The sequence below is a fragment of the Aricia agestis genome, chromosome 2 (assembly GCF_905147365.1).
Source record: "Aricia agestis chromosome 2, ilAriAges1.1, whole genome shotgun sequence".
NCBI classification, from domain to species: domain Eukaryota; kingdom Metazoa; phylum Arthropoda; class Insecta; order Lepidoptera; family Lycaenidae; genus Aricia; species Aricia agestis.
In genome coordinates this window covers 22,184,592-22,207,135 of record NC_056407.1, presented here as the reverse complement: position 1 = coordinate 22,207,135, position 22,544 = coordinate 22,184,592, and the positions used below count along the sequence as shown (strand labels likewise).

The 22,544-nt window shown below is 38.1% G+C and overlaps 1 protein-coding gene across 3 annotated transcripts in view; it reads left to right on the top strand.

Moving 5' to 3' along the window:
* The window catches only part of LOC121737488 (1-phosphatidylinositol 4,5-bisphosphate phosphodiesterase classes I and II), a 100,848-nt gene that overhangs the window by 60,787 nt on the left and 17,517 nt on the right, over positions 1–22,544 (top strand). For all 3 annotated transcript variants that reach the window (XR_006037143.1, XM_042129180.1, XM_042129174.1), the window contains exons 8-12: positions 846–1,108; positions 16,125–16,273; positions 21,152–21,344; positions 21,616–21,773; positions 22,242–22,379. Coding sequence is in view for 2 of the 3 variants with exons in the window: in XM_042129180.1 (XP_041985114.1) it covers positions 846–1,108; positions 16,125–16,273; positions 21,152–21,344; positions 21,616–21,773; positions 22,242–22,379 (901 nt within the window). In the remaining variant the exon portion in view is untranslated. The remainder of the gene's footprint in view (positions 1–845; positions 1,109–16,124; positions 16,274–21,151; positions 21,345–21,615; positions 21,774–22,241; positions 22,380–22,544) is intronic.

Genomic DNA, 22,544 nt, shown 5'->3' with positions numbered 1-22,544 from the left:
CAGCGAGCTGTGCGAAGTTGGGAACTCTTTCGACGTGCTCCCACTACTTACGTATTATAACGTCATTACGGCTTCCAAGTTTGTCGTTAATTAAACTTGCTTATTCTAAGGCGTAAAGTAATGTAAAGTGAATACCCTGTGGAGTATAGTTCGTTAAACTCATTATTGTCGGTTGTTTTCCATAAGGATAGGTATAGTACAAAAAGTCTTTGGAGGATTTTTACAATGGCGTCGTCATTTTTAAATCAAACTAGGATATTAAATGTTCTATAACTCTACATGCAGCCTGTGGATTGGATCTATGTGACACTCAACTTGCACCGTGGGACTTGCGACTTCATATGTGGGAGAGCCATGCTTCGGCACGAATGGGCCGGCTCGACCGGAGAAATACCACGTTCTCACAGAAAACCGGCGTGAAACAGCGCTTGCGCTGTGTTTCGCCGACCTATTCCCTTCCCTACCCTCCCCTATTCCCTTCCCTTCCCATCCATACCCTCCCCTATTACCCTATTCCCTCTTAAAAGGCTGGCAACGCACCTGCAGCTCTTCTGATGCTGCGAGTGTCTATGGGCGACGGAAGTTGCTTTCCATCAGGTGACCCGTTTGCTCGATTGCCCCCTTATTTCATTTAAAAAAAACTGAGTTTAAGTTAATTCTAGATTAAATTAGGTATCTATCGTTCTTCGAATATACGATAGAGAAAACATTATCACTGGATTAGTGATAACCCGTAATAGCTCAAGTAGGCTTTGATAAAGAACTCAAAGAAGTCTTTAACTTTTAAATTGATATGTAAATAGGACACAAGTTAAACTTTCACTAAAATCACCTCATTATTACAGATGCGTGGAACTGGACTTCTGGAACGGTAGAACAGAAGAGCCGGTGATAGTCCACGGCTACACCTTCGTACCTGAGATCAGCGCCAAGGAAGTGCTAGAAGCGATAGCGGAGAGCGCCTTCAAGACATCGGACTACCCGGTCATACTCAGCTTTGAGAACCACTGCAACCCGCGACAGCAGGCGAAGATCGCGAACTACTGTAGAGATATCTTCGGCGATATGCTGCTCGATAAACCGCTGGACTCGCATCAGCTGGAGCCAGGTTAGTGCTTTGTTCATAAACGAACATTAGGGTGAAGCCAAACGAGCGCAATTTTAAGAGTTGTGAGTCGCAGATTTTCGGTCGCGTAAATTATTTTTCACACTAATCATGACTTACAAAATTATGTTTGTGTGAATGCATACTGATTACCTGATTATTATCTGATAAAAAGATATCGACACAAAGAGGCAGATATTTAAAATAGCTCTACTGTACTGTACTATACTTATTTGTTATACGTTATACGTATACGTACCACCACAGAATATAGTACCACGTATAACCTTTTGATATCATTTAACAAAATTCAATGGGTCGATAAAGCGATGAAATATAACTTAATGTGAAATATCTATCTCGAAACGACGTTGCGCTCCAAACAAATCTTGCTTTTGCAGAAATTCTACACATTTCAGATATTTTTCAATGCGTCTCTTTCAAAACTACTATACACGACTATTCTCTTGGGTTCGAATCGGGCGCAAATAATAACCATCATACAACATGACATTTTGCCAACGCTTTTCAATATTTCTTAAAATCAAAGGGGTGTAGCCAAATATAGAGTTTTAAAGGAAAGTATTTTCAGTAAAATGATGTTGACGTTGCACGTCTGCTCTAGAGGGATTTTGAGGTTATCTTTTTGCTAAAATATTTTCTGTTGCAGAAAGACTTTGTGTACATCAGTTTTATGGCGTGATTGGCTAACTAGTACTACCTTATACATAATAATAATAATAATATCTATAGACGCTTCACACCACGTCAGTCTGGCCCCGTGGTAAGTACCTGAAGGACTTGTGTTACGGGTACCAGACAACGGAAATATATTTAATAATTTTATACTATACATACATTTAAGATTTTTATTATATGATACACATATTTAATACACATCCATGACCCTATACGTGGGAGAGCCATGCTTCGGCACGAATGGGCCGGCTCGACCGGATAAATACCACGTTCTCACAGAAAACCGGCGTGAAACAGCGCTTACGCTGTGTTTCGCCGAGTGAGTGAGTTTACCGGAGGCCCAATCCCCTAACCCCTACCCTATTCCCTTCCCTACCCTCAACTATTCCCTTCCCTACCCTCAACTATTCCCTTCCCTTCCCTTCCCTCCCCTATTACCCTATTCCCTCTTAAAAGGCCGGCAACGCACTTGCAGCTCTTCTGATGCTGCGAGTGTCCATGGGCGACGGAAGTTGCTTTCCATCAGGTGACCCGTTTGCTCGTTTGCCCCCTTATTTAAAAAAAAAAAAAAAACCCAGGAACTTCGAAAACTTTTTGTTCCGTCGGCGGGATTCGAACCCGCGACCCCCGGCTTGAGCTACCAACGCGCTCACCACTGAGCCACAGAGGTCGTCAAATGTTTCTACTTATGTAGTTAAAAGTGCTGACTTAATTATTAACATGTCTTTTTAGGGTTCCGTACCTAAAGGGATTAAAACGGGACCCAATCACGCGACTTCGCTGTCTGTCTGTCAATTTTTTGCCTATTTTTGCTCGTGCGCGAATCCAACTCGCACTTGGCTGATTTTGCCTGAAGGCTAAATGCCAGTGATGTGAAATAATATTATATTTGGACTCTTGAACATCTAGTAAAATGTAGGGCTTGTAAAACAATGTAAAGTATATCAATCTCAGAACTTTTTATAAAACCCAGATTAGATTACGCTATTTTCGGCGGTAACAATATCTAGAGAGATTAAACACAGGAGCTATTTTTGGCGGGAATAATATCGAGATTCGAGACAGATTAAACATCACGTATTTTTGGCGGGAATAATATCGAGACAGATTAAACACAGCACGTATTTTTGGCGGGAATAATATCGAGATAGATTAAACACAGCACGTATTTTTGGCGGGAATAATATCGAGACAGATTTAACACAGACCGGGCTATTTTTGGCGGGAATAATATCAAAACAGTGTCAACACAGGGGAACCGAAAACATCCCTCTCTCCTGTCATTAAAATACCGTATGTAGTATCTCAGTAACATGATCATGACCGTGTCTCGAACTTTCTCCACATTGACATTAACCCCAACTTAACCTTTTCGTAATAACCATTAAATGTCATAGAGTTGAGTTTCCACAAACTAGTGCCCCCGAGTGTGTTTGAGACTGTCTGGAGTTTACCTACTATGTTTACGAGTTAGTAAGTTTACTAATATCAAGACTAGTCGTGTTTTAATGAGGGAGAGATGGCCCCAGTGGTATCTTTAAAACCCACTCTTCTTAATGTTTTGAGAAAGCAGAGCTGAGTTTTTATGTCTTAGCTACTCTGCAGCTGTTAGGAGATTTTATATCATTTGTTTTTGATATTATAAAAAGTATAGACTAAACTCTTTTTAGGTACTCACTGATGGTATCTATAAATACGAAAGTGTGTCTGTCTGTCAGTGTGTTGTCTATTCTCGCTTAAACCGCTGAAAAAATTTGATATGAAAATATTAATTTGACTTTGAACCCCAAAAATTGTACACGAAACAAGAAGGCAACATTTATGGCCTGTTTCACCGGTTCCTGATAAGGTGCCCGATAGGGTTATTTGACAGATTTTCCATACTCCATCTGTCAAATTAAGTGGTGGATAGCCTTATCAGCAAGCGGTGAAACAGGCCCTTATTCTAGTGAAATATGAAATGTAGTTCGTTATAATAAATACGTTTTGTTGTAGCGGGGATCGTGAAGTAGCGTTGCTTCGCCCAGAAAGGTGTTATCCACTTTGTCGGGTGGTATTTACGAGAATACCCCCAGGTGACCCAAATACAGGCTGCAACTCTTGTCTTTTGTAGTCCGTGCCAAAAGCGCCTTAGTCTTTATTGCCGTGGACAATATTTCGAGAACAAAGTCAACAGTTCGAGAGACAATATAAATTGTGGTTAAAATATCTCTGTTGGGCCAGTTTATATTAAGAGTTGCAATTTATGTCTTTATTTTAATAAGCATTGTATTTGCATAAACTTTTTGCAATTTAACATTTCATGGATGGACGAAAGAAGTTTTTCAAACTACGTGTGGGAATTCTTTCTAGGATGACTATACAACTATACACATAATATGACTATACAATAACAAAAAGTTTTCAAAGTTCCTGGGTCATGGGTGTGTATTAAATATGTGTATCATATAGGTAATAAAAATCTTAAATATATGTATAGTATAAAAGTATTAATATGTCGGAGAATCATTATTCTGGTATTCATTTCTGCCAGCGTTAGGAATTCTAGTGGGCGTCATTTTGGGTAAATGCGGGCACAAAAACACAATAATTGTCACTTGTATTCACAAATTTATTATAAACACTATTATAACGCTTTCACACAATTTACTAGTTTACTAGTATTCTATAATCACAAATTTCAAAACGAGCAGTGAGTTCGGGGCACCGATGTTACTTTAGTTAGCACAACACCAGAACTAGCCACGATCCAACTCGATCGACTGCTCACACTCGAATGTGCTCCCCAGACTGTCAATCCCTCTAAAGTAAAGATGGCGCCTCGACCCCACTCAAGGCGCACACGCCCTCTGCTCTGATTGGTCATTAATAAAATGATTACTTAATTAAATTTAACTAAGAATTTTACAATGATCACTAAATTTTACAATCATTTTTAAAGCAACATAATCGTGAAGAATCAACACTTCAAACAATCAGAAAATAACTAGACTCATGACTACTCAGGACTTCCTCTGACATTTAAGAATCATAAAAATAACTACACTCATGACTATTCATGACTTCCTCTAAAATTCAGTAATCAGAAAACAACCAGACATGACTTCCTCCGACATATATATTATCGTTGTCTGGTACCCGTAAGCCCGTAACACAAGTCTTTCAGGTACTTAGCACGGGGCCAGACTGACGTGGTGTGAAGCGTCCATAGATATTATTATTATTATTATTATTATTATTATTATACACACCTATAATTACCTACATCATATTCTATTCTGTCAGAAATTGTACCAATTTCACTGAAAGTTGAAGTGAAAAAGATATCGTGAAAAAGATTGTGTTTTTTGTATGGGAGCTCCCCTTAAATTTTATTTTATTTTAATTTTATTAAATTATTATTAAAGTACACAATATGCAGTTGAGGATTTTGTGAAAGTTTCAAGTGCCTACTGGACCCGGTTGGCATTATTGATGCCAAGCAAAAACATGCCAAAAAATTGTTGTATGGGAGCCCCCATTAAATATTTAATTTGTTTTGTTTTTAGTTTTTGTTGTTATAGCGGCAACAGAAATACATAATCTGTGAAGATTTCAACTCTCTAGCTATTACCGTTCTTGAGTTACAGCCTGGAGACAGACAGACAGACAGACATCGAAGTCTTAGTAATAGGGTTTTTACCCTTTGGGTACGGAACCCTAAAAAGATAACTGTCTTATCTGTGAATAATTATGTGTATCATGTGGGTGTAACAACTAATATGGGACATTTATATATTTTATAGGCAGACGCCTACGCACTAACAATTTATTGATGGAGCACTTAGGTGTTGCTGAAAATCCATACGGATATAATAGCGAAAATGACTGCGGGGCTAAAATGGTCACATAGCAATTCCTCTCAATCAATTCACAAAATGAATTGTCAAAACTGTCAAAGTCACGAATGTCAAATTAGTACGAACTTAGACCAATTGAATTGGTTTAAATTTGACATTCGTGAGTTTGACAGTTTTGACAATTCATTTTGTGAATTGATTGAGAGGAATTGCTATGCGACCATTTTGGCCCCGCTGTTTGTTGCCTCCTCACGCTTAAACCGCTAAACCGATTTTGATGAAAGATACTGCGAGTTGCGACACGCGAGAAAAGACTGACGATAGCTTTTATTCCGGAAACTCTACGGTTGCCACTTGCCGCGCGATAAACTGAATTAGTCGCACAAAGTTGCGGGTAACACCTTGTATTGAAGTATTTTCGTCATTATGTTATGCCCGTTGCAGACGATGCGCAGTAGCTTGCGCAAGTACTAATACTAAGCATATATTTTCATCGTGTGAACGCATTTTGCTTAGTGAAAGTGCGAGTGCAAGTTGCTTAGTAGCACTCGCTTTGGTCCTCGCGCAAGTGCGACTCATTTGCCCCCGCTCCGTCTACTTCACCCCCGCGCTACTTCACTGGTCATCGTTTGAACATGCGTTGACCAGTACTAGCGCCAGTACTAGCGCCAGTTCAGTCTGTTTGTTGTTTTGGTAAAGATGTAGAAACCTACCACTAGATTGTTGGGGAGTTGGTTGTTTTATTGAATCTTAATGTTTTAAGTTTGTGAATTAAAAATGAATAAATGGAATTCAGACAAAACTATACAGTTTTCCTTTTTCTAAATTCTGTATTTCCTGCATCAGTTCCTCTGCTATCACTCCATTTAGCTCTTGAATTAGGCACTTAAAAAGTTTATTCAAAACCATACGCTTGTCCATGGTTGCCTACTATGCACTGGCACTATACAAAGCTACTTCGCGTGATCTTTTTACGTTTGAACGCCGGCGCAAGTACCTGCGCAAGTACTCGCGCAAGCTACTGTGCATCGTCTGCAACGGGCATTACTCAAGAGGGAACGCGGGTGCAGTAGACTTTAAAATTTTAAACGTAGAAACTATTGCCATCACGCTTCACCCTGCGCCGGCACGTGTATTGTGATAGAGACAGATGTGAGATGCAGTAATAGGTTTATAAGTCTTTGAGTAAGTCGAGGTAATGTAGTCCTCCAAAATAGAGCCTATCTATTTTTTTTTAAATATCTTCAGGATGAGTGAATCTATGCCTCTACGTTTTTATTTTATCTTAAAGATCTTTCAAATTTGTTTTATGGTCGGTGGATTGGCGGGGTTCGGGTCATTTTTTTTTTTGAAGGTTCATATTTTTTATTTATTAGTAAATTTAGAAAAAATCGAACGTAGAGGCATAGATTTAACAGATCCCAATATTGTATAAAAAATCATTAAAATTTGTCTAGACGCATTGTCCAGGGAGTAAATTGGGGAATACGTTTGTATGGAAAAACAATGTTAGCGTTAGTGCGAGTGTAAACTCACTTTACTAATGCCCAACCCCGCGACGCCTGATGTTTGGATTGTCGTCTGATGGGTGAAGTTGGACACGCCGCGTAACACGCGGCGTGTCCAACATAGCAACATAGCGACAGTGTCAACACGGCGACAGTTTATTCAATGGGCCGGTGCGCACCGAATAGACTAAAATCTATTTCAACTATTTCAATGGAAAACTGTTTCCCCAGCGTTTCTAGCGGCTTAACGAGTATGCCATTTTCGCTATTTGAAGTACGCTATTTACAATATTCGTTGCAGTTCTTTGTGTAAAACAAACGCTTTGATTTTTAATCCGTGATACTTGACAGACAACTTTATATTGCCTGGAAGTCTATATAGGCACTTTTAAAGTCTTTACTACCTAATATGCTTTTGTTTAAATCTTACTATACTTTAATAAGAGTATATAAGTACCTACTTGCGGTACACCTTATGGAAAGTGACTACCGCCCTTGGACATCCGCTACATCGGAGAATTTACAAATACGTTTCCGTTAAGCGGGGAGACGCTCATTTCTTGAAGGCTTATAGGTCTGATACTAATGGTTATAGAATGCCGTTGGTTCGTACTTCGTTCCATTGTTTTCCTATGCGCAGCACAAAGGTTTGGTTACGTTGGTGGAAAACTACCGGTGATGATGATGTTAAATATTTTTTCACGTATGTAGTTTCTAGTTCCCTATTCAGGGTTTGAATACACCCGAAACCCTTTTGTGGCTGTGGGGTAAAATCGGTGAATATTAAGAAACTTCCAAACTGAACGGTGCGCAACCAGAAACTAGGGGAAAACTTTTCAGATTTGTGTGTGATAACGAAAAACCTAAAAGTTTATTTAAAAATAGCCTTTATGTCGTATGAAAAAGAGTCTTGTAGGGGGTAAAAATGCTTGAACTGAATATACTGAGATCAAAGCGTGGTCATTATTTTTTATCGGCATCGCCATTAATGATGGCTACTGCTGTATATTTGTTGTTTGTTTAGCGATAAAATACTTATCAAATAATAAGACTGTTATTTTTATAATAATAGTCCGTTTTGATACGATCTAGACATTATTTTAACCCCTCTAATAAAAAAAAAATATCCAATGTACTTTATCTGTCATGCTTCTTTTCTACTGTATCAAACAAGAACTCATCATTGTATTTAACTAAAAAGTCTGTATACACTGTAGATATTTTTATTGGTAAGGGAGTTATTTTTTACTCCATGCCCACCTTTCTACTAAAAATAGAAAATGCTAAATAAAACTAGCTAGTTCGTCTTATAGCTAAAGCCCAGGGAATACTCTGGATAGAAATGAGACCAACAACTTTTTATGTCTGAGTTTTTTATACACGATGCTTCATTTACTTTTTTCTATTTTTTGTAGCTAACTTTACTTACCCTATGGAATACGTATTGAATGTAGTCAATTGTGCATAGACTTTTTTATTAGAAGACTACATTTTCCACAATTGATGGTGGATATTTTGCCGTAGTCTAAGGTTTAAAGTCTCTAAATTCTTTTTAGTTTGGGTACAAAATAACACAGAAATGATTAGTAGCAAGTAGCAACAGTTCGGGTTCATGTAATGTTGACGTTTACTTTGCACTAGGCTATTGCGCAGTGTTTGTCTAGCGGGTACCGTACATTTTTTTTCAAACAAAAACTCTTCTTAGATATAAAGAAACACTATACTAAATTTCACCAGGATCTGAATGATAGGCGTGAAAATGTAACAGACAGATCGACGGACACACTTCCGATTTTATTATAATACGAGCTTTTGCCCGCGGCTTCGCTCGCGTTAAGAAGTTATACAAACCTTCATTCCCTTTTTTAACCCCTTGGGGGTAGAATTGATCAAAATCCTTTCTTAGCGGATGCCTACGTCATAACATCTACCTGCATGCCAAATTTCAGCACGATCGGTGCAGTGGTTTAGGCTGTACGTTGATAGATCACCATGTTAGTTAGTCACCTTTGAGTTTTATATATAAAGATTGTGGATTATTAAATCGGCCTTGCTTTCAGTCCCAAGCTGAACATGATCATTTTAGCTGAAAATGGCCCAAAGACGAAACTTCATCCAGACACTACAAAATACTAAAATAAAGAAGCCCTTTTACGTAAGGATACCCTAAACGCCACTCTAGGCGATTCGCAATCGGAGAGCGTGTGTGCTCTTCAATATTTAAGCTGCTTCTAAACGCCCCTTGTTTCAGGAAACAGCTTAGGACTATGTTTGCGAGTTGCTAGTTCGCCATAGCATAAAATGTGCTGACTAGGAATCTGGTGTTAATCTCCTCCAAGCAGATCTCAGTCCTTGTATTTAAGTACTTATCCTGTAAAATACTTGTCTACTTGTGTTAAGTTTGAAGTATGCTGTTAGCGCAAATGTGAATGGATCGATGCTAGATGATGCTAACATTACCGGCAAATATAATTAATAACTAGCTATTTGACCGAGCTATGCTCGGTATTCGATAAAACACGAATAAAATGACATTTTCTAAAAATGAATCCTAGCTAGATAGAAACCCCCTATCTTCTATATATTAATACGTGAGAGAAAAACTTTGTAACCCTTTTTACGGAAAATGGGGGAACGTAGGTGCATGAAATTTCGCACAGTTATAGTTTATATGGTGAAGGAGTGCATCGAGCTAATATTATTTTAAAATTATACTTTAATCATATACTAGATGTCCCTTGCGGCTTCGCCCGCGTAAATTAGGAATTTTACGGAAACCGTACATTTTCCCATAAAAAATAGCCTATGTCCCTACTCCCTTCACTTGGTCTACTCTACATCTGTGCCAAATATTGCCATAAAAATTGCAAAATTGTAGTTCGTGAGATAAACCCTTTCTAATATTTCCCCCGTTTTCCCCACATTTTCCTGAGTTTCTTTGGTCGTATTAGTCTTAGCGTGAATTATCACGCTAAGATACATATAATATAGCCTATAGCCTTACTCGATAAATAAGCTATCTAACACTGAAATAAGTTTTTAAATCGGACCTATAGTTCCTGAGGTTAGCGCGTTCAAGCAAACATACTCTTCACGTTGATAATTAGATTTTTTTATATTATCGCTTGACAAACTCGAGTCTCGATCTAAAAGACTATGAAAAGTAAAAATAACACATAATAGGCTCATAATCGACGACGCATAGTGTAATACGGTAGTGATGATGGTGACGATGAATGTAATTTGCATAGTAGCATAATTTTATGCTTTCCGTTCTTAAAACAACGCCGAAACTCCCAAACTTGTATCTATAAAGAATCAGGAGTTCTCTCAGCACCTTCCGAACCACGGTATACCAGGTATACCTCGGTGCAAAATCTTACTTGTTGGTAGCATATGCTTAGAATACTTTTCACAAAACCGAAGTCACCACACGTTTCCCTATAAAATTTGAGGAGTTCCCTCGATTACTTATGGATCCTTCATCAGATCACCACTTTTGTGAATATAATACTAAATTGGGATGATACCCTATATACCAAAAGAAAAATTTTGAAAATCGGTTTACAAACGGCGGAGTAATCGTTGAACATAAGAAAACGAACATAACACCTCCCCCATTTTGAAAGTCGGTTAAAATTGTAGCCTATGTGTTATTCTGATGTATAAGCTTTATTATTGTACAGTTTCATTAAAATCCGTTCAGTAGTTTTTGCGTGAAAGAGTAACAAACATCCATACATCCACACATCCATACATCCAAACAAACTTTCGCCTTTATAATATTATCATATATATTTTTAACAAATAAAACGTTACACACACTACGACACTACTACTAGGAAAAATGACAGATTTTTGAGTGACAAGCCTATACATACGAATTATACTCTTTTATTTATGGTTTAAGTCTGTTGACAACAAGTTGACAAATTGAAAATGGATTATAGTTTTTTTTTTAATTTTAGATACTATTAGACAATGCTTAAAAACGGCCAGTCTGAGATCAGCTGAGTCCCAGAGACAAGAATTGAAAAAGACTATGATGAAGTCAATATTTTTTTACAAAAAGGGCCTAATGTCGTTGTAAGTAAGGTCGAATTTCGACCATTGGGCGATCTCTAGTATACTAAATTTCATGAAAATCGTTGGAGCCGACTCCGAGAATTTATAATTGCTCTGCTTATTTAAAACTAGCTGTGCCCCACGGCGTTACCTGCGGTTTATGAGGAAAAATAAATTGTAATATTTTTCCATAGTAAAAAGTCTTACAAAAAGCAGCCTATGTTAATCCAGGGTATCAAAAAACTCCATACAAATTTATATAAAATTCGCTCGAGCCATTTAGACGAGGAGAAGAAACGAACATACAAACTCACAAACTGTCGCCTAAGTTAAAAATTAGGGTGAAGCCAAACGAGCGTAATTTGTCAGTTGTGAGTAGCAGAATTTTCATACAAATCATGACTCACAAAATTACGCTCGTGTGAATCACACAGGACTTTTGTATGAAACTGAATGCAGCAGAATTTCTGCCAGCCGAAATTCTGCGACTCACAACTCACAAATTACGCTCGTTTGGCTTCACCCTTAGTGTGACTGCCACCACAGATTACTCAATCCATACTAATATTATAAATGCGAAAGTATCTCTGTCTGTCTGTCTGTCTGTCTGTCTGTCTGTCTGTCTTGCTTTCACGCCAAAACTACTGAACCGATTGCAATGAAATTTTGTATACAGTTATTCTAGAGTCTGAGAAAGGACATAGGCTACATTTTGATGTGGGAAAATATCTTATTTCCATGAAAATTTCGATGAAAATGAATTCGCATTGCGCGTGGCCAGCGCTCATCCCGGGGGTCCTGGGTTCGAGTCCCGCAGGCGGAACAAAAAGTTTTCAATTTTCCTGGGTCTTGGATGTGTATTAAAATAAAATTTCAAAAATCTTAAACATATTTTATGTATAATATTATAAAAAATCCAGAAATATATCGATGGAATGAACATTTTAGTTCTAATACGATTCAACAGATGGCGTTTTATTTTTTACTTTATTGTAACATAGAACTAATCATACTTATTAGTTAGTATGTTTTTGTTTATAGTTTTTAATACGTTAGAATATTATCTATACTAATATTATAAATGCGAAAGTATCTCTGTCTGTCTGTCTGTCTGTCTCGCTTTCACGCCAAAACTACTGAACCGATAGTAATGAAATTTTGTACACAGATAGTCTAAAGCCTGAGAAAGGACATAGGCTACTTTTTAACTGGAAAAAGGGGTTGTAAGGGGGTGAAAATGCGTAAATTTGGTCAAATTAACTTAGTTCCAAAAACTTAAAACAGATGGCGCCAAGAGTCCCCTAGATCGCGCTATTGCTTGCTCATGTGTATTTCTATAAGAGGTGGTACCATGTTAAGGTAGGTTTTACGATTCTTTCGATTGTTATACACGTTAATATTAACTAACTAGCTGTTGCCCGCGACTTCGTCCGCGTGGACTTTAGTTTATAGCGCGCGGTGTCAACAAAATTTGTGTCAAATTTAAAAACTTTTTAAAACCCTGGTAAGTGGTACCCCTCTTAGGGCCGCGTTACACCGGAATGGCAGCGCTGAAAGTGCTCGCCTCGCCGCTGCCATTCCGGTGTAGCGCGGCCCTTAATTAATCAAAATACCCAAAAACAGCTGTGCAGTGTGCACATAATCTATACTAATATTATAAATGCGAAAGTATCTTTGTCTGTCTGTCTGTCTGTCAGTCTCGCTTTCACGCCAAACGCCAAAAGTATCTCTGTCTGTCTGTCTGTCTGTCAGTCTCGCTTTCACGCCAAACGCCAAAACTACCGAACCGATGGTAATGAAATTTTGTATACAGATAGTCTAAAGCCTGAGAAAGGACATAGGCTACTTTTTTTACTGGAAAAAAGGGTTGTAAGGGAGTGAAAATGCGTAAATTTGTTCAAATTAAGTTAGTTCCAACAATTCATAATAGATGGCGCCGTGCGTCTTCTACATCGCGCTGACGCTTGCTCAAAAGTCTTCCTATAAGACGTGGTATCATCTTACATTTAAGTTTCGATTTTTTTCGATTGTTATATCTATTCTACGGTATTAAATAACTCAGTACTTTATCTGTGCAGTGACGTAACCTTAAATCTATCAATGATAAATAGTTTATGGGTAAAGTTGTGTAATCGGAGGGCTAAATAAGCTTTAAAATTTGGCATAAAATATAAAGTTTAATATAAAAAAATGAAATACTTATTGTGTGCACACTGCACAGCTGTATTGATTTAAGGGGTACCAGGGTTTTTTTATAAAAGCTTTTGACACCAATTTTGTTGACATCGCGCGCTATAAAGTACTATAAACTGAAGTCCACGCGGACGAAGTCGCGGGCAACAGCTAGTAATAAATAGTTACTATGCTGCCACCAAGATGATGAAATTTAATCCCTCTCCACAACACATTGAGATTAATCCTGCGGCGGTTTTACGAGTGCTTCAGATGGTCGTTACATTGTGTAAGTGGTTGGTAATGATGCGGTCAGCCGCCGACCACTTGAATGACGGCTCTTTATAATTTCAATAGCTCCTTGAAATGTTTAAAGGAGATTCCAGAAAGGAGATTAAAAATAGACATGATACTTTTATTATGAGCGCAACTACATTATAAGGTACTTTACATACAAATCACAACTGGTCTTGTTTTTATTGAAAACATCTGAATATTATGTTCCTTAATTTTTTTACTATCCAAAAAAATACCTATTTATAATTATTATTATATATATATATATATATATATATATATATATATATATATATATATATATATATATATATATATATATATATATAATTGGAATCTCGGAATCGGCGTCAACGATTTTCATGAAATTTAGTATATAGGGGGGTTCGGGGGCGATAAATCGATCTAGCTAGGAATCATTTTTAGAAAATGTCATTTTATTCGTGTTTTATCGAATACAATGTCAAATAGCTAGTACCTATTTATATAAGTACATTTATATACTCACGCTTTTTTATAATAAATAGGTGTAGATAGAGCCTTCGTAATATTGTTTTAAAGTCATTTTTTTTTTATTAATTAGAATATAGAATAATAGAATAAGAATCATTTATTCAATTTATCGTAACAAAAACACCACCATTATAAAATACACAGAAGAATAACAAAAAAAGAGCTTAGAAATAAAAAATAAAATATTCTAAAAGAAACAAAACATGTGTTGTGAAAAAAAAACCGGCCAAGTGCGAGTCGGACTCGCGCACCGAGGGTTCCGTACAAACCTGCAAGGTTTACAAAGTAACTACTTAAAATTTTAAGCTTTTCGGAATTTTTCTGTTACCTGTGCTGTAAGCTATTGCTTCTTACCAAATTTCGAGATTCTATGTCAACGGGAAGTGGTCTTTAGGTTTTAATTCCCTTGCGTGTAGTTGCGAGTGTACTTTTGCGTTTTGCGTTTTTGCGTTGACTTAGAATTTTTTTTTTTTCACGGGTTAAAGGCAATTAGATCTAAGTATTTGATATGAATTTCAACTTGATAGCTCTACGCGTTCATGAGGAAAAAAGTAATAAGTTTATATTTATTAAAAAATATATATTTTGTAATGTAACTAAAAATTTAAGGTTTTCGGAATTTTTCCTTTATGTATGCTATAAAACGTTGCTTCATGCCAAATTTCAAGATTCTAGGTCGACTGGAAGTACCCTTTAGGTTTTGATTCCCTTGCGAGTACTTGCGAGTTTCAAAATATGCAGCTTAAATTGCTGTTTCTTTTGATTGCGTTGACATAGAAGTTTGATTTTGTTACAGCTTAAAGGTATTATAGACCTGAGTATTTGGTATGAATTTCAATTTAATACCTCTACGCGTTTATGAGGAAATGGGTAGTAAGTTTAAAATTATTAAAAAAAAATATATTATGTGATGTAACTAAAAATTTATGGTTTTCGTAATTTTTCCTTTATCTATGCTATAAGACGTTGCTTCGTACCAAATTTCAAGATTCTGAGTTCACGGGAAGCACCCTGTAGGTTTTGATTCCCTTGCAAGTGTCGAAAATTTGCGGCATAAACGGCTGTATCTTTTGATTGCGTTGGCTTAGAAGTTTGATTTTTTCACAGCTTCAAGGGACAGTAGACCTGAGTAATTGATATAAATTTCAGCTTCATACCTCCACGCGTTCCTGAGAAAAAGGGTCTTGACAGACGGACAGACGGACAACAAAGTGATCCTATAAGGGTTCCGTTTTTTCCTTTTGAGGTACGGAACCCTAAAAAAGAATAATATGTACAAACATAGCAGTGCATTGCTACGAAAAGAAGAAAAGGTGATCACTCAGGTTTTGACAGCGACAGACGCCGCTGTCCCTGGTCTTCCGTGACCACCTGTCCCCGTAAGTTATTTAAAACAAAGTCTAGGATGCTTGACGCGCATATGGATATAATATTATTATTTATTATGGTCTGTTTAACACAAAAATATCTTAAACATAATATTTTAATAATTATTGATGCCGTGTTTGTTCCAAGCGTATAATTTATAATTAATAGAACATAAGTAGGTGTGAAATTTGTGATATAATAATTAACGTGAAATAAAATTTTAACAGCAGGGCAAGTCTAATGGATAAGCCATTAGCACCCGGACTCATACCGGATACACTGTAACATACTAAAAAACTTAGCCAGACAAATTAGACAAACACATTTAGAATTTTAATGTCAAAGTACTAAAGTCGAAACATTCCGATGGTAAATGTACAGGATAAAACAATTTTTTTTCAACGAGTACACAAAAACTCTACGTACATATTAATTAAGCAAACAGTGCATATACGTTTTATTAAATAAAGGATTCAAAGGATTTTAAGTTTTCCGATATGACATAGATTTACCGTACTCTAGCCGTGCTTACTAATAAATTAAATTTCTGCTCATTAGGAGGAGAGCTGCCGCCTCCCGCGCTGCTCAAGAACAAGATAATAATAAAGAATAAGAAGAAGCACCACCACCACCATAAGAAGGAGGAGCCGCCGGCGGAGGAGTCGGAGCCCCAGCCCCAGGGTAACGGGGATGTCGCCCCGGGATCGGTGAGTACCAGGCCATCAGATGTTAGTGCTGGTTGACATTGCGCCATCACCACCACAAGAAGTAGGAGGCCCCGGCGGAGGAGTCGGAGCCCCAGCCCCAGGGAAACGGGGATGCCGCCCCGGGATCGGTGAGTAGTGAGTAGTAGTGAGAAGCCTTCGTGATTGGTGTAAGATGTTAAGGCGAGACCACACTAATTAAGGTACCGTTCGCGTTCTGATCAACGCGACAAGCGACCGCGACCTATAAAAATCATTTTGTTCTACTACAAAGCAGCGGCATGGTTCGCTAGACCAATGCCCGTGGAGAATAATACCTTTAAAGCCTTTATATGTTATAAAGAGTCATTTTATTTTAACTTCTGTCTGTCGCGGTCGCTTGCGGAAAAGATCGGAAAGATACCTTTACGTTCTATAGCTGTTCTAGTATCTAGTTCTACTATCTGAGCTGCTGTATACAGTGTGTAACAAAAATAAGTGATAATACTTTGGGTGTGTACGTGTTCCTTGTAGAGAGTTCACTGTGAAAGTAGCAGCGCTGAAAGACCAAATTTTTTTTCACTTTTGTATGGGCAAGGGCCCGAGCGTCACGAGTTTCCCTATACAAAAGCGAAAAAAAATTTTGGTCTTTCAGCGCTGCTACTTTCACAGTGAACTCTCTACAAGGAACACGACGTACACACCCTAAAGTATTATCACTTATTTTTGTTACAGCCTGTATAATAGGTAGAGACTAGAGATTTGGATGACAATTTAAATTGTAAGAGGTAAGAATAGCCTATATCTGCCTATAACATAAAGTTAATATACCTAACGGAATAGAGCAACAATCTCGAGCTGTCAAGCGAAACCAAAATTGGCTTCATCTGTGTGTAAAAATATGTGTACACACACAAGACACACACTGACACAAGCATAATTGAACATGATTTCTCAATTTCATTGTTGAAGAGTTGATTAAATTGTCAACGTGCGGCACGTGCCGACTGGACGTCAAAAAATGAGTGCTGCTGTCATGTATCACACGTCTCTTTTTGCCACGCAGTGTTACTGATAGTGACATCTCTCTTGTTCAGGCCTTTGTTTCTCTATTCCGCTAGGTATATTAACTTTATGGCCTATAAGAATGGAGTTACTGTAACCGTACGCCGCACACTACATAAAATAATTCAGCTCATTTCATCAGCATATTAAGTAATCCCTAGACACCGATTTCTTTTTGGCACAATAAAACCTTGGGAAATTGTACATTTGAGATCAATTCACTTATATTCTGTTTTTGTTTGTTCAATTAGGAAAACCTATATGACTAAATTAAGATGGCATCTCGGGCCATTGAATACTATATTGTATTATGTTGTTTTTGTACATCTAACCACGCAAATAAGTCTAGTTTCTTTAGGTTGTTACTTATTACATTCAGAAATACATAAAAAAGATCTAGGTTGTCTGAATTAATTAAAAACATAAATCACGTATTTGTATTTTGTGGACAAAAATGCGATCGATAAATTAAGCCACTGACAAGAAATGAAGGAAACATTATTAGGATTAAGTATCCCTTTTCCAAAACATCTAATTACAACATTTTGTGAAAGCAAATGCTTTACCCATTATTAAAAGCGATGTTTAAAACATCTTTTGTTACGTTATTAAGTGAACAATGGTTGGGCCCCTCGGCGCGTATTATTATAAATTTTTGAGCAATATTCGAGGTAATCTACGTAGGAAAGGCCGCGGGAGGCCAATAATATGTTTTTGGCTCCTCGATGAAAAACATGGATTATATTTTGACTCCTTTGTGGAAATATGGGTTATATTTTGCCCCCTAGGTAAAAAAATAGGTCTATTTTCCTCGCGAGAGTCGTAGAGGAGTGCTCACACACCATTAGTGGCTGTCGCCTATTCCTTATCCCCGCTGTCTGCGAAAACATACATATTTTTGTGTAACATAAATGGCTTTGTCTCAATTTAGAAGTGACAAATGCGCAGACCTAATCCATACTGCGGGGCTAAAATGGTCACATTTAGCAATTCCTCTCAATCAATTCAGCAAATGAATTGTCAAAACTGTCAAACTGACAAATGTCAAATCAGTACAAAAATACAGAAATGAATTGCAAGCAGAGTTGCATTTTGCGATTTTAGAAAAATGAATCATATTATGATTCATATCATAATTCATTTCATATCATCATTCATAATCAAAGCGACCATTTTAGCCCCGCTGGTGGACACGTGCATCATCTCCTTTCAAAAATGCGTTTACTTTTTGTAATTATGTACTAGTAATATTGTGTAAGTGCTTTACAAGTTTAAGTTCTTGCAGTACCTAAAATTTTTGCTCTAAATTACACAATTTGTACGTAAAACTGTCAAAAATTTGGCTCACTCACACACAACTGGCCCGTTTTCTTCCGTTTATGTCAAGTAGGTCAGGGGTAAATTAAATAAAAAGCTTTCGCTATGTTTGGATACATAGATGAACCTTCTATGGTGCGTATCCCCTTAGGGCGCCATCAGACGTGCGCGTGTTCTGCGCGGGTTGTAAGTTGTACTATAGTGTATGGGGAAAACACGCGCTGCCGCGCGCGGGCTCTGCGCGGGTTCAGCGCGTGCTAATGTGAAGGCAGCCTTAAGGACGCCCATCAGTCCATCACTAATAAGAAATCTCGTCCAGGGCGCTGGTAATGCTGAAACTGGCACTGTTCAGTTCATCAGTCATTCGGTAGTACATTGGATCTGAATTCCGATCAGTCGACGCCGACCGAGCGAGCATCCGTCTACGCGCCTTGGGCTAGTCACTAGCACTACTGCGTTCACAGACGGCTGACACTTAGGAATTAGGTTACAGTCTGTTCAGATTTATTCCACCTCTCACAGGACCTTTATGTCGAAGATACATGGATCACTATCCAAGAAACTCTGGGGTGAAATAACTGAATGAGCCACGGATCGTACAGCTTGTAGCATAACTGGAAAAAATGGAATACTTTATTCTACTACATGGGCTAAGAACATAACTTAGCTGGTATTCGTTACAATTTTACTTTTCTTGTTTGAAAATGTTGAACGATTCCGTTTATCTTTATAAAACTTTTTTTTATTATAACAGATCTTTACCCTAATAAAAATGTATAACGTCTTCGCAGTGTATCCCTTATCTCATAGCGAGAGGTACAGTCATTTGGAGTTATCCTGCCTCTGACAAGACCTTTATGCTAACGACATAAGGATCGTTTCTAGAAACTCGAAGGTAAAACAACAAGTAAGATGATGTTAATCCGTCTGCGGGGAAATAAGTTTATAGCCCCATTTCCAATAACGCGCACCATTATTAATCAATAAACTTGATGTATCGAGGTTGTTGTGATAAAACATGATTTACGTGCATCATCAGTCTTCTGAAGTTTTCATGTTATACACACTCAATTTTCCGGACTTGTTAGGCATTTAGATAATTAAATATCCTGATATACATAAAAAAGGTTTCTTTACCGTGTAATATGCGTGTTGATTTGGGAAGTTAGGAACCGCAACATACACGGAACCTAACCCATCACCAATTGACGTCTAACCCATCACAAAGTGGCTAATATTTGATTTAAGGCTCTAAAATATCTCAAAAGGAACTAAATATCCATATAATATTTTTACTGTCGTTATTAGATTATAATTAATTAATTAGTGTCCTAGAATATTTTGACTCCAACCCCTATAGATCCCTTAAACCTTTATATGTTGATGTCAGGCAATAATCATTAATATTATGTTTCTTCATTAAACTTTATGATATTAGGTTGTTTGATTTGTCTAGATAATTTAGTCTGGATAATTATAAATCCGGATAACAGTCCGGATAATCGAATATCTACAGTACTTTGACCTGTTTCGGTGTTTATGTACGTCTGAGGTGTTTATAGTTAAAATCGACGATTGTTGGCGGTTTTCGTGGCAAAAGTGTAAACAGTATGGTTTGTTTTACGAGACGATAGTTGGTGTTTTAGTGGTTTTAAACGTGTAATACTTTCAGTACACTTTGTTTTATGGCTATAGTTTATGGTAATAAAACCGCGGGAGTAGTCAGTAAATATCATTACTCAATCATTATCACAAGCTTCTTGTTATGTTCAGACATCTTCAAATTACGTGAAGACTTCTTTGAAGTCCTGTTTATGCTGAGTACTCATATACGGTTTTACGAGCTTGCGTCTTGCGAGAGTTATATCGTTTCCTGACGCGCTATTTTATATGGACCTCGATGGTCGTTACTACTCCTTACGGACGAAGTTATTTCCACCTACTAGATCAGACGATTTTCAGTACAGTACAGGGTTTTGAAGTTGTCGACTCCAAACTAGTAACTCCAAAGCGGTGAGATTTACCGCTTTGGAGTTTTAATTTTTTTTTAATGAAATAAGGGGGCAAACGAGCAAACGGGTCACCTGATGGAAAGCAACATCCGTCGCCCATGGACACTCGCAGCATCAGAAGAGCTGCAGGTGCGTTGCCGGCCTTTTAAGAGGGAATAGGATAATAGTGGAGGGTAAGGATGGGATGGGAAGGGAATAGGGTAGGGGATTGGGCCTCCGGTAAACTCACTCACTCGGCGAAACACAGCGCAAGCGCTGTTTCACGCCGGTTTTCTTTAGAGTTTTAATTTAGACTTTTTGGTATGTTGTTACAGTAAAATTAACACATACCAGAAAATCTAAATGAGTCTTACCGCATCTGAATTATTACCTACAAGTCAACAATTTCAAAAACCCTGTACTGAAAACCATATCATCATCATGTCTTGCAAGTCGGGCTTTATTCTACGAATGAGCCGTTGTCTGTAAATGTATAAAGAAGGTACTAACTTCACGATTCTCTTCTCAGTTGCCTCGTCAGGGGTCCAAGGAGTCTTCGGAATCCTCGGAGTCGGACAGCTCGAGCGAGGAGGAGGGTGAGGCGGGCGCGGAGGGCGGGGTGACGGCGGAGGAGGCGCGCGAGACGCACGCCGCAGCGGAGATCTCCGCGCTCGTCAACTACGTGCAGCCCGTGCACTTCAGCAGCTTCGAGAACGCTGAGAGTGAGTTGCTTGTGTGTGTGCGTGTGCGGGCGTGCGTTTAAGGCTCAACATGATAGTAATCAAATAGTTTAATGGTACCGAATTGTAGTTTATTTGTTCACGGTTTGCGTCTAGCTGTGAATAGTTCCTTGGTGCCAACAATCGGATTTCGTGCGCCGACAAAATAATGGCATAAAACATATTAAGCGTTATTGGACACCAAGAAGTTATTGTCTTTAAAATGTAGCGTTGCATTGTAGCTGACCCCATTGACTATAACTTTGTAACACAGAGAAGAATCGTTTCTACGAGATGTCTTCATTTGACGAGAAGCAGGCGACGACCCTGCTCAAGGAGCGGCCGATAGAGTTCGTGAACTACAACAAAAATCAGCTGTCGCGAGTTTACCCTGCAGGGACGAGGTTCGACTCCAGCAATTTTATGCCGCAGGTAATTCATTTTTTTTATTCATTGAAGTTTGTTAGGTCTGTGACTGAAAATAGGTGTGCATTTTTTTTTGATAACACAAGTAAACAGAAAAAGCTCTTTACAACGCGATGAATGATAAGTATGTTGTGATATGAATGCATTAATGAATCAATGTTATTTGCGTTTGTTTGACATATTATTTTAATTAGAATACCATTTTGTAGTATGATCGTTGTTCCCTAACTAACGAAGTTGCATGCATTTTGCATAATGAATTCAGGGTACTTTTAATGTAGTCAAAGACTTCAGATGGAATTCTTAAAAGGGGTTGTCACTTGGCCTGTTTCACCACTTCGTGACGAATAGACTATCCACCAATTAACTTGACAGATCGAGTATGGAGAATCTGTCAAAAAAGTTGTGAATAGCCAATTTGACACTTTATCAGAAAGTGGCGAAATAGGCCCTAATTCAAAAATTGTTTACCAGGTGTTCTGGAACGCTGGGTGTCAGCTGGTGGCCCTCAACTACCAGACGCTGGACCTGGCAATGCAGCTCAACCTCGGCGCATTCGAGTACAACAGGCGCTGCGGGTACATACTCAAACCCGAGTTCATGAGGAGAAAGGTACGTGACTGTGTGCTGTCTCGCTCACACAAGCTGAAATATGTAATATTGCAGTCACGAGTGGTGCTTCCCTCTCTTGTTCGGACATTAATTGTCATTACAATTTGGCTGTCTCCCGCTTTGCTTGGGGAGGGAAATTGGATATCTCCTACTCCTACCTTCTGA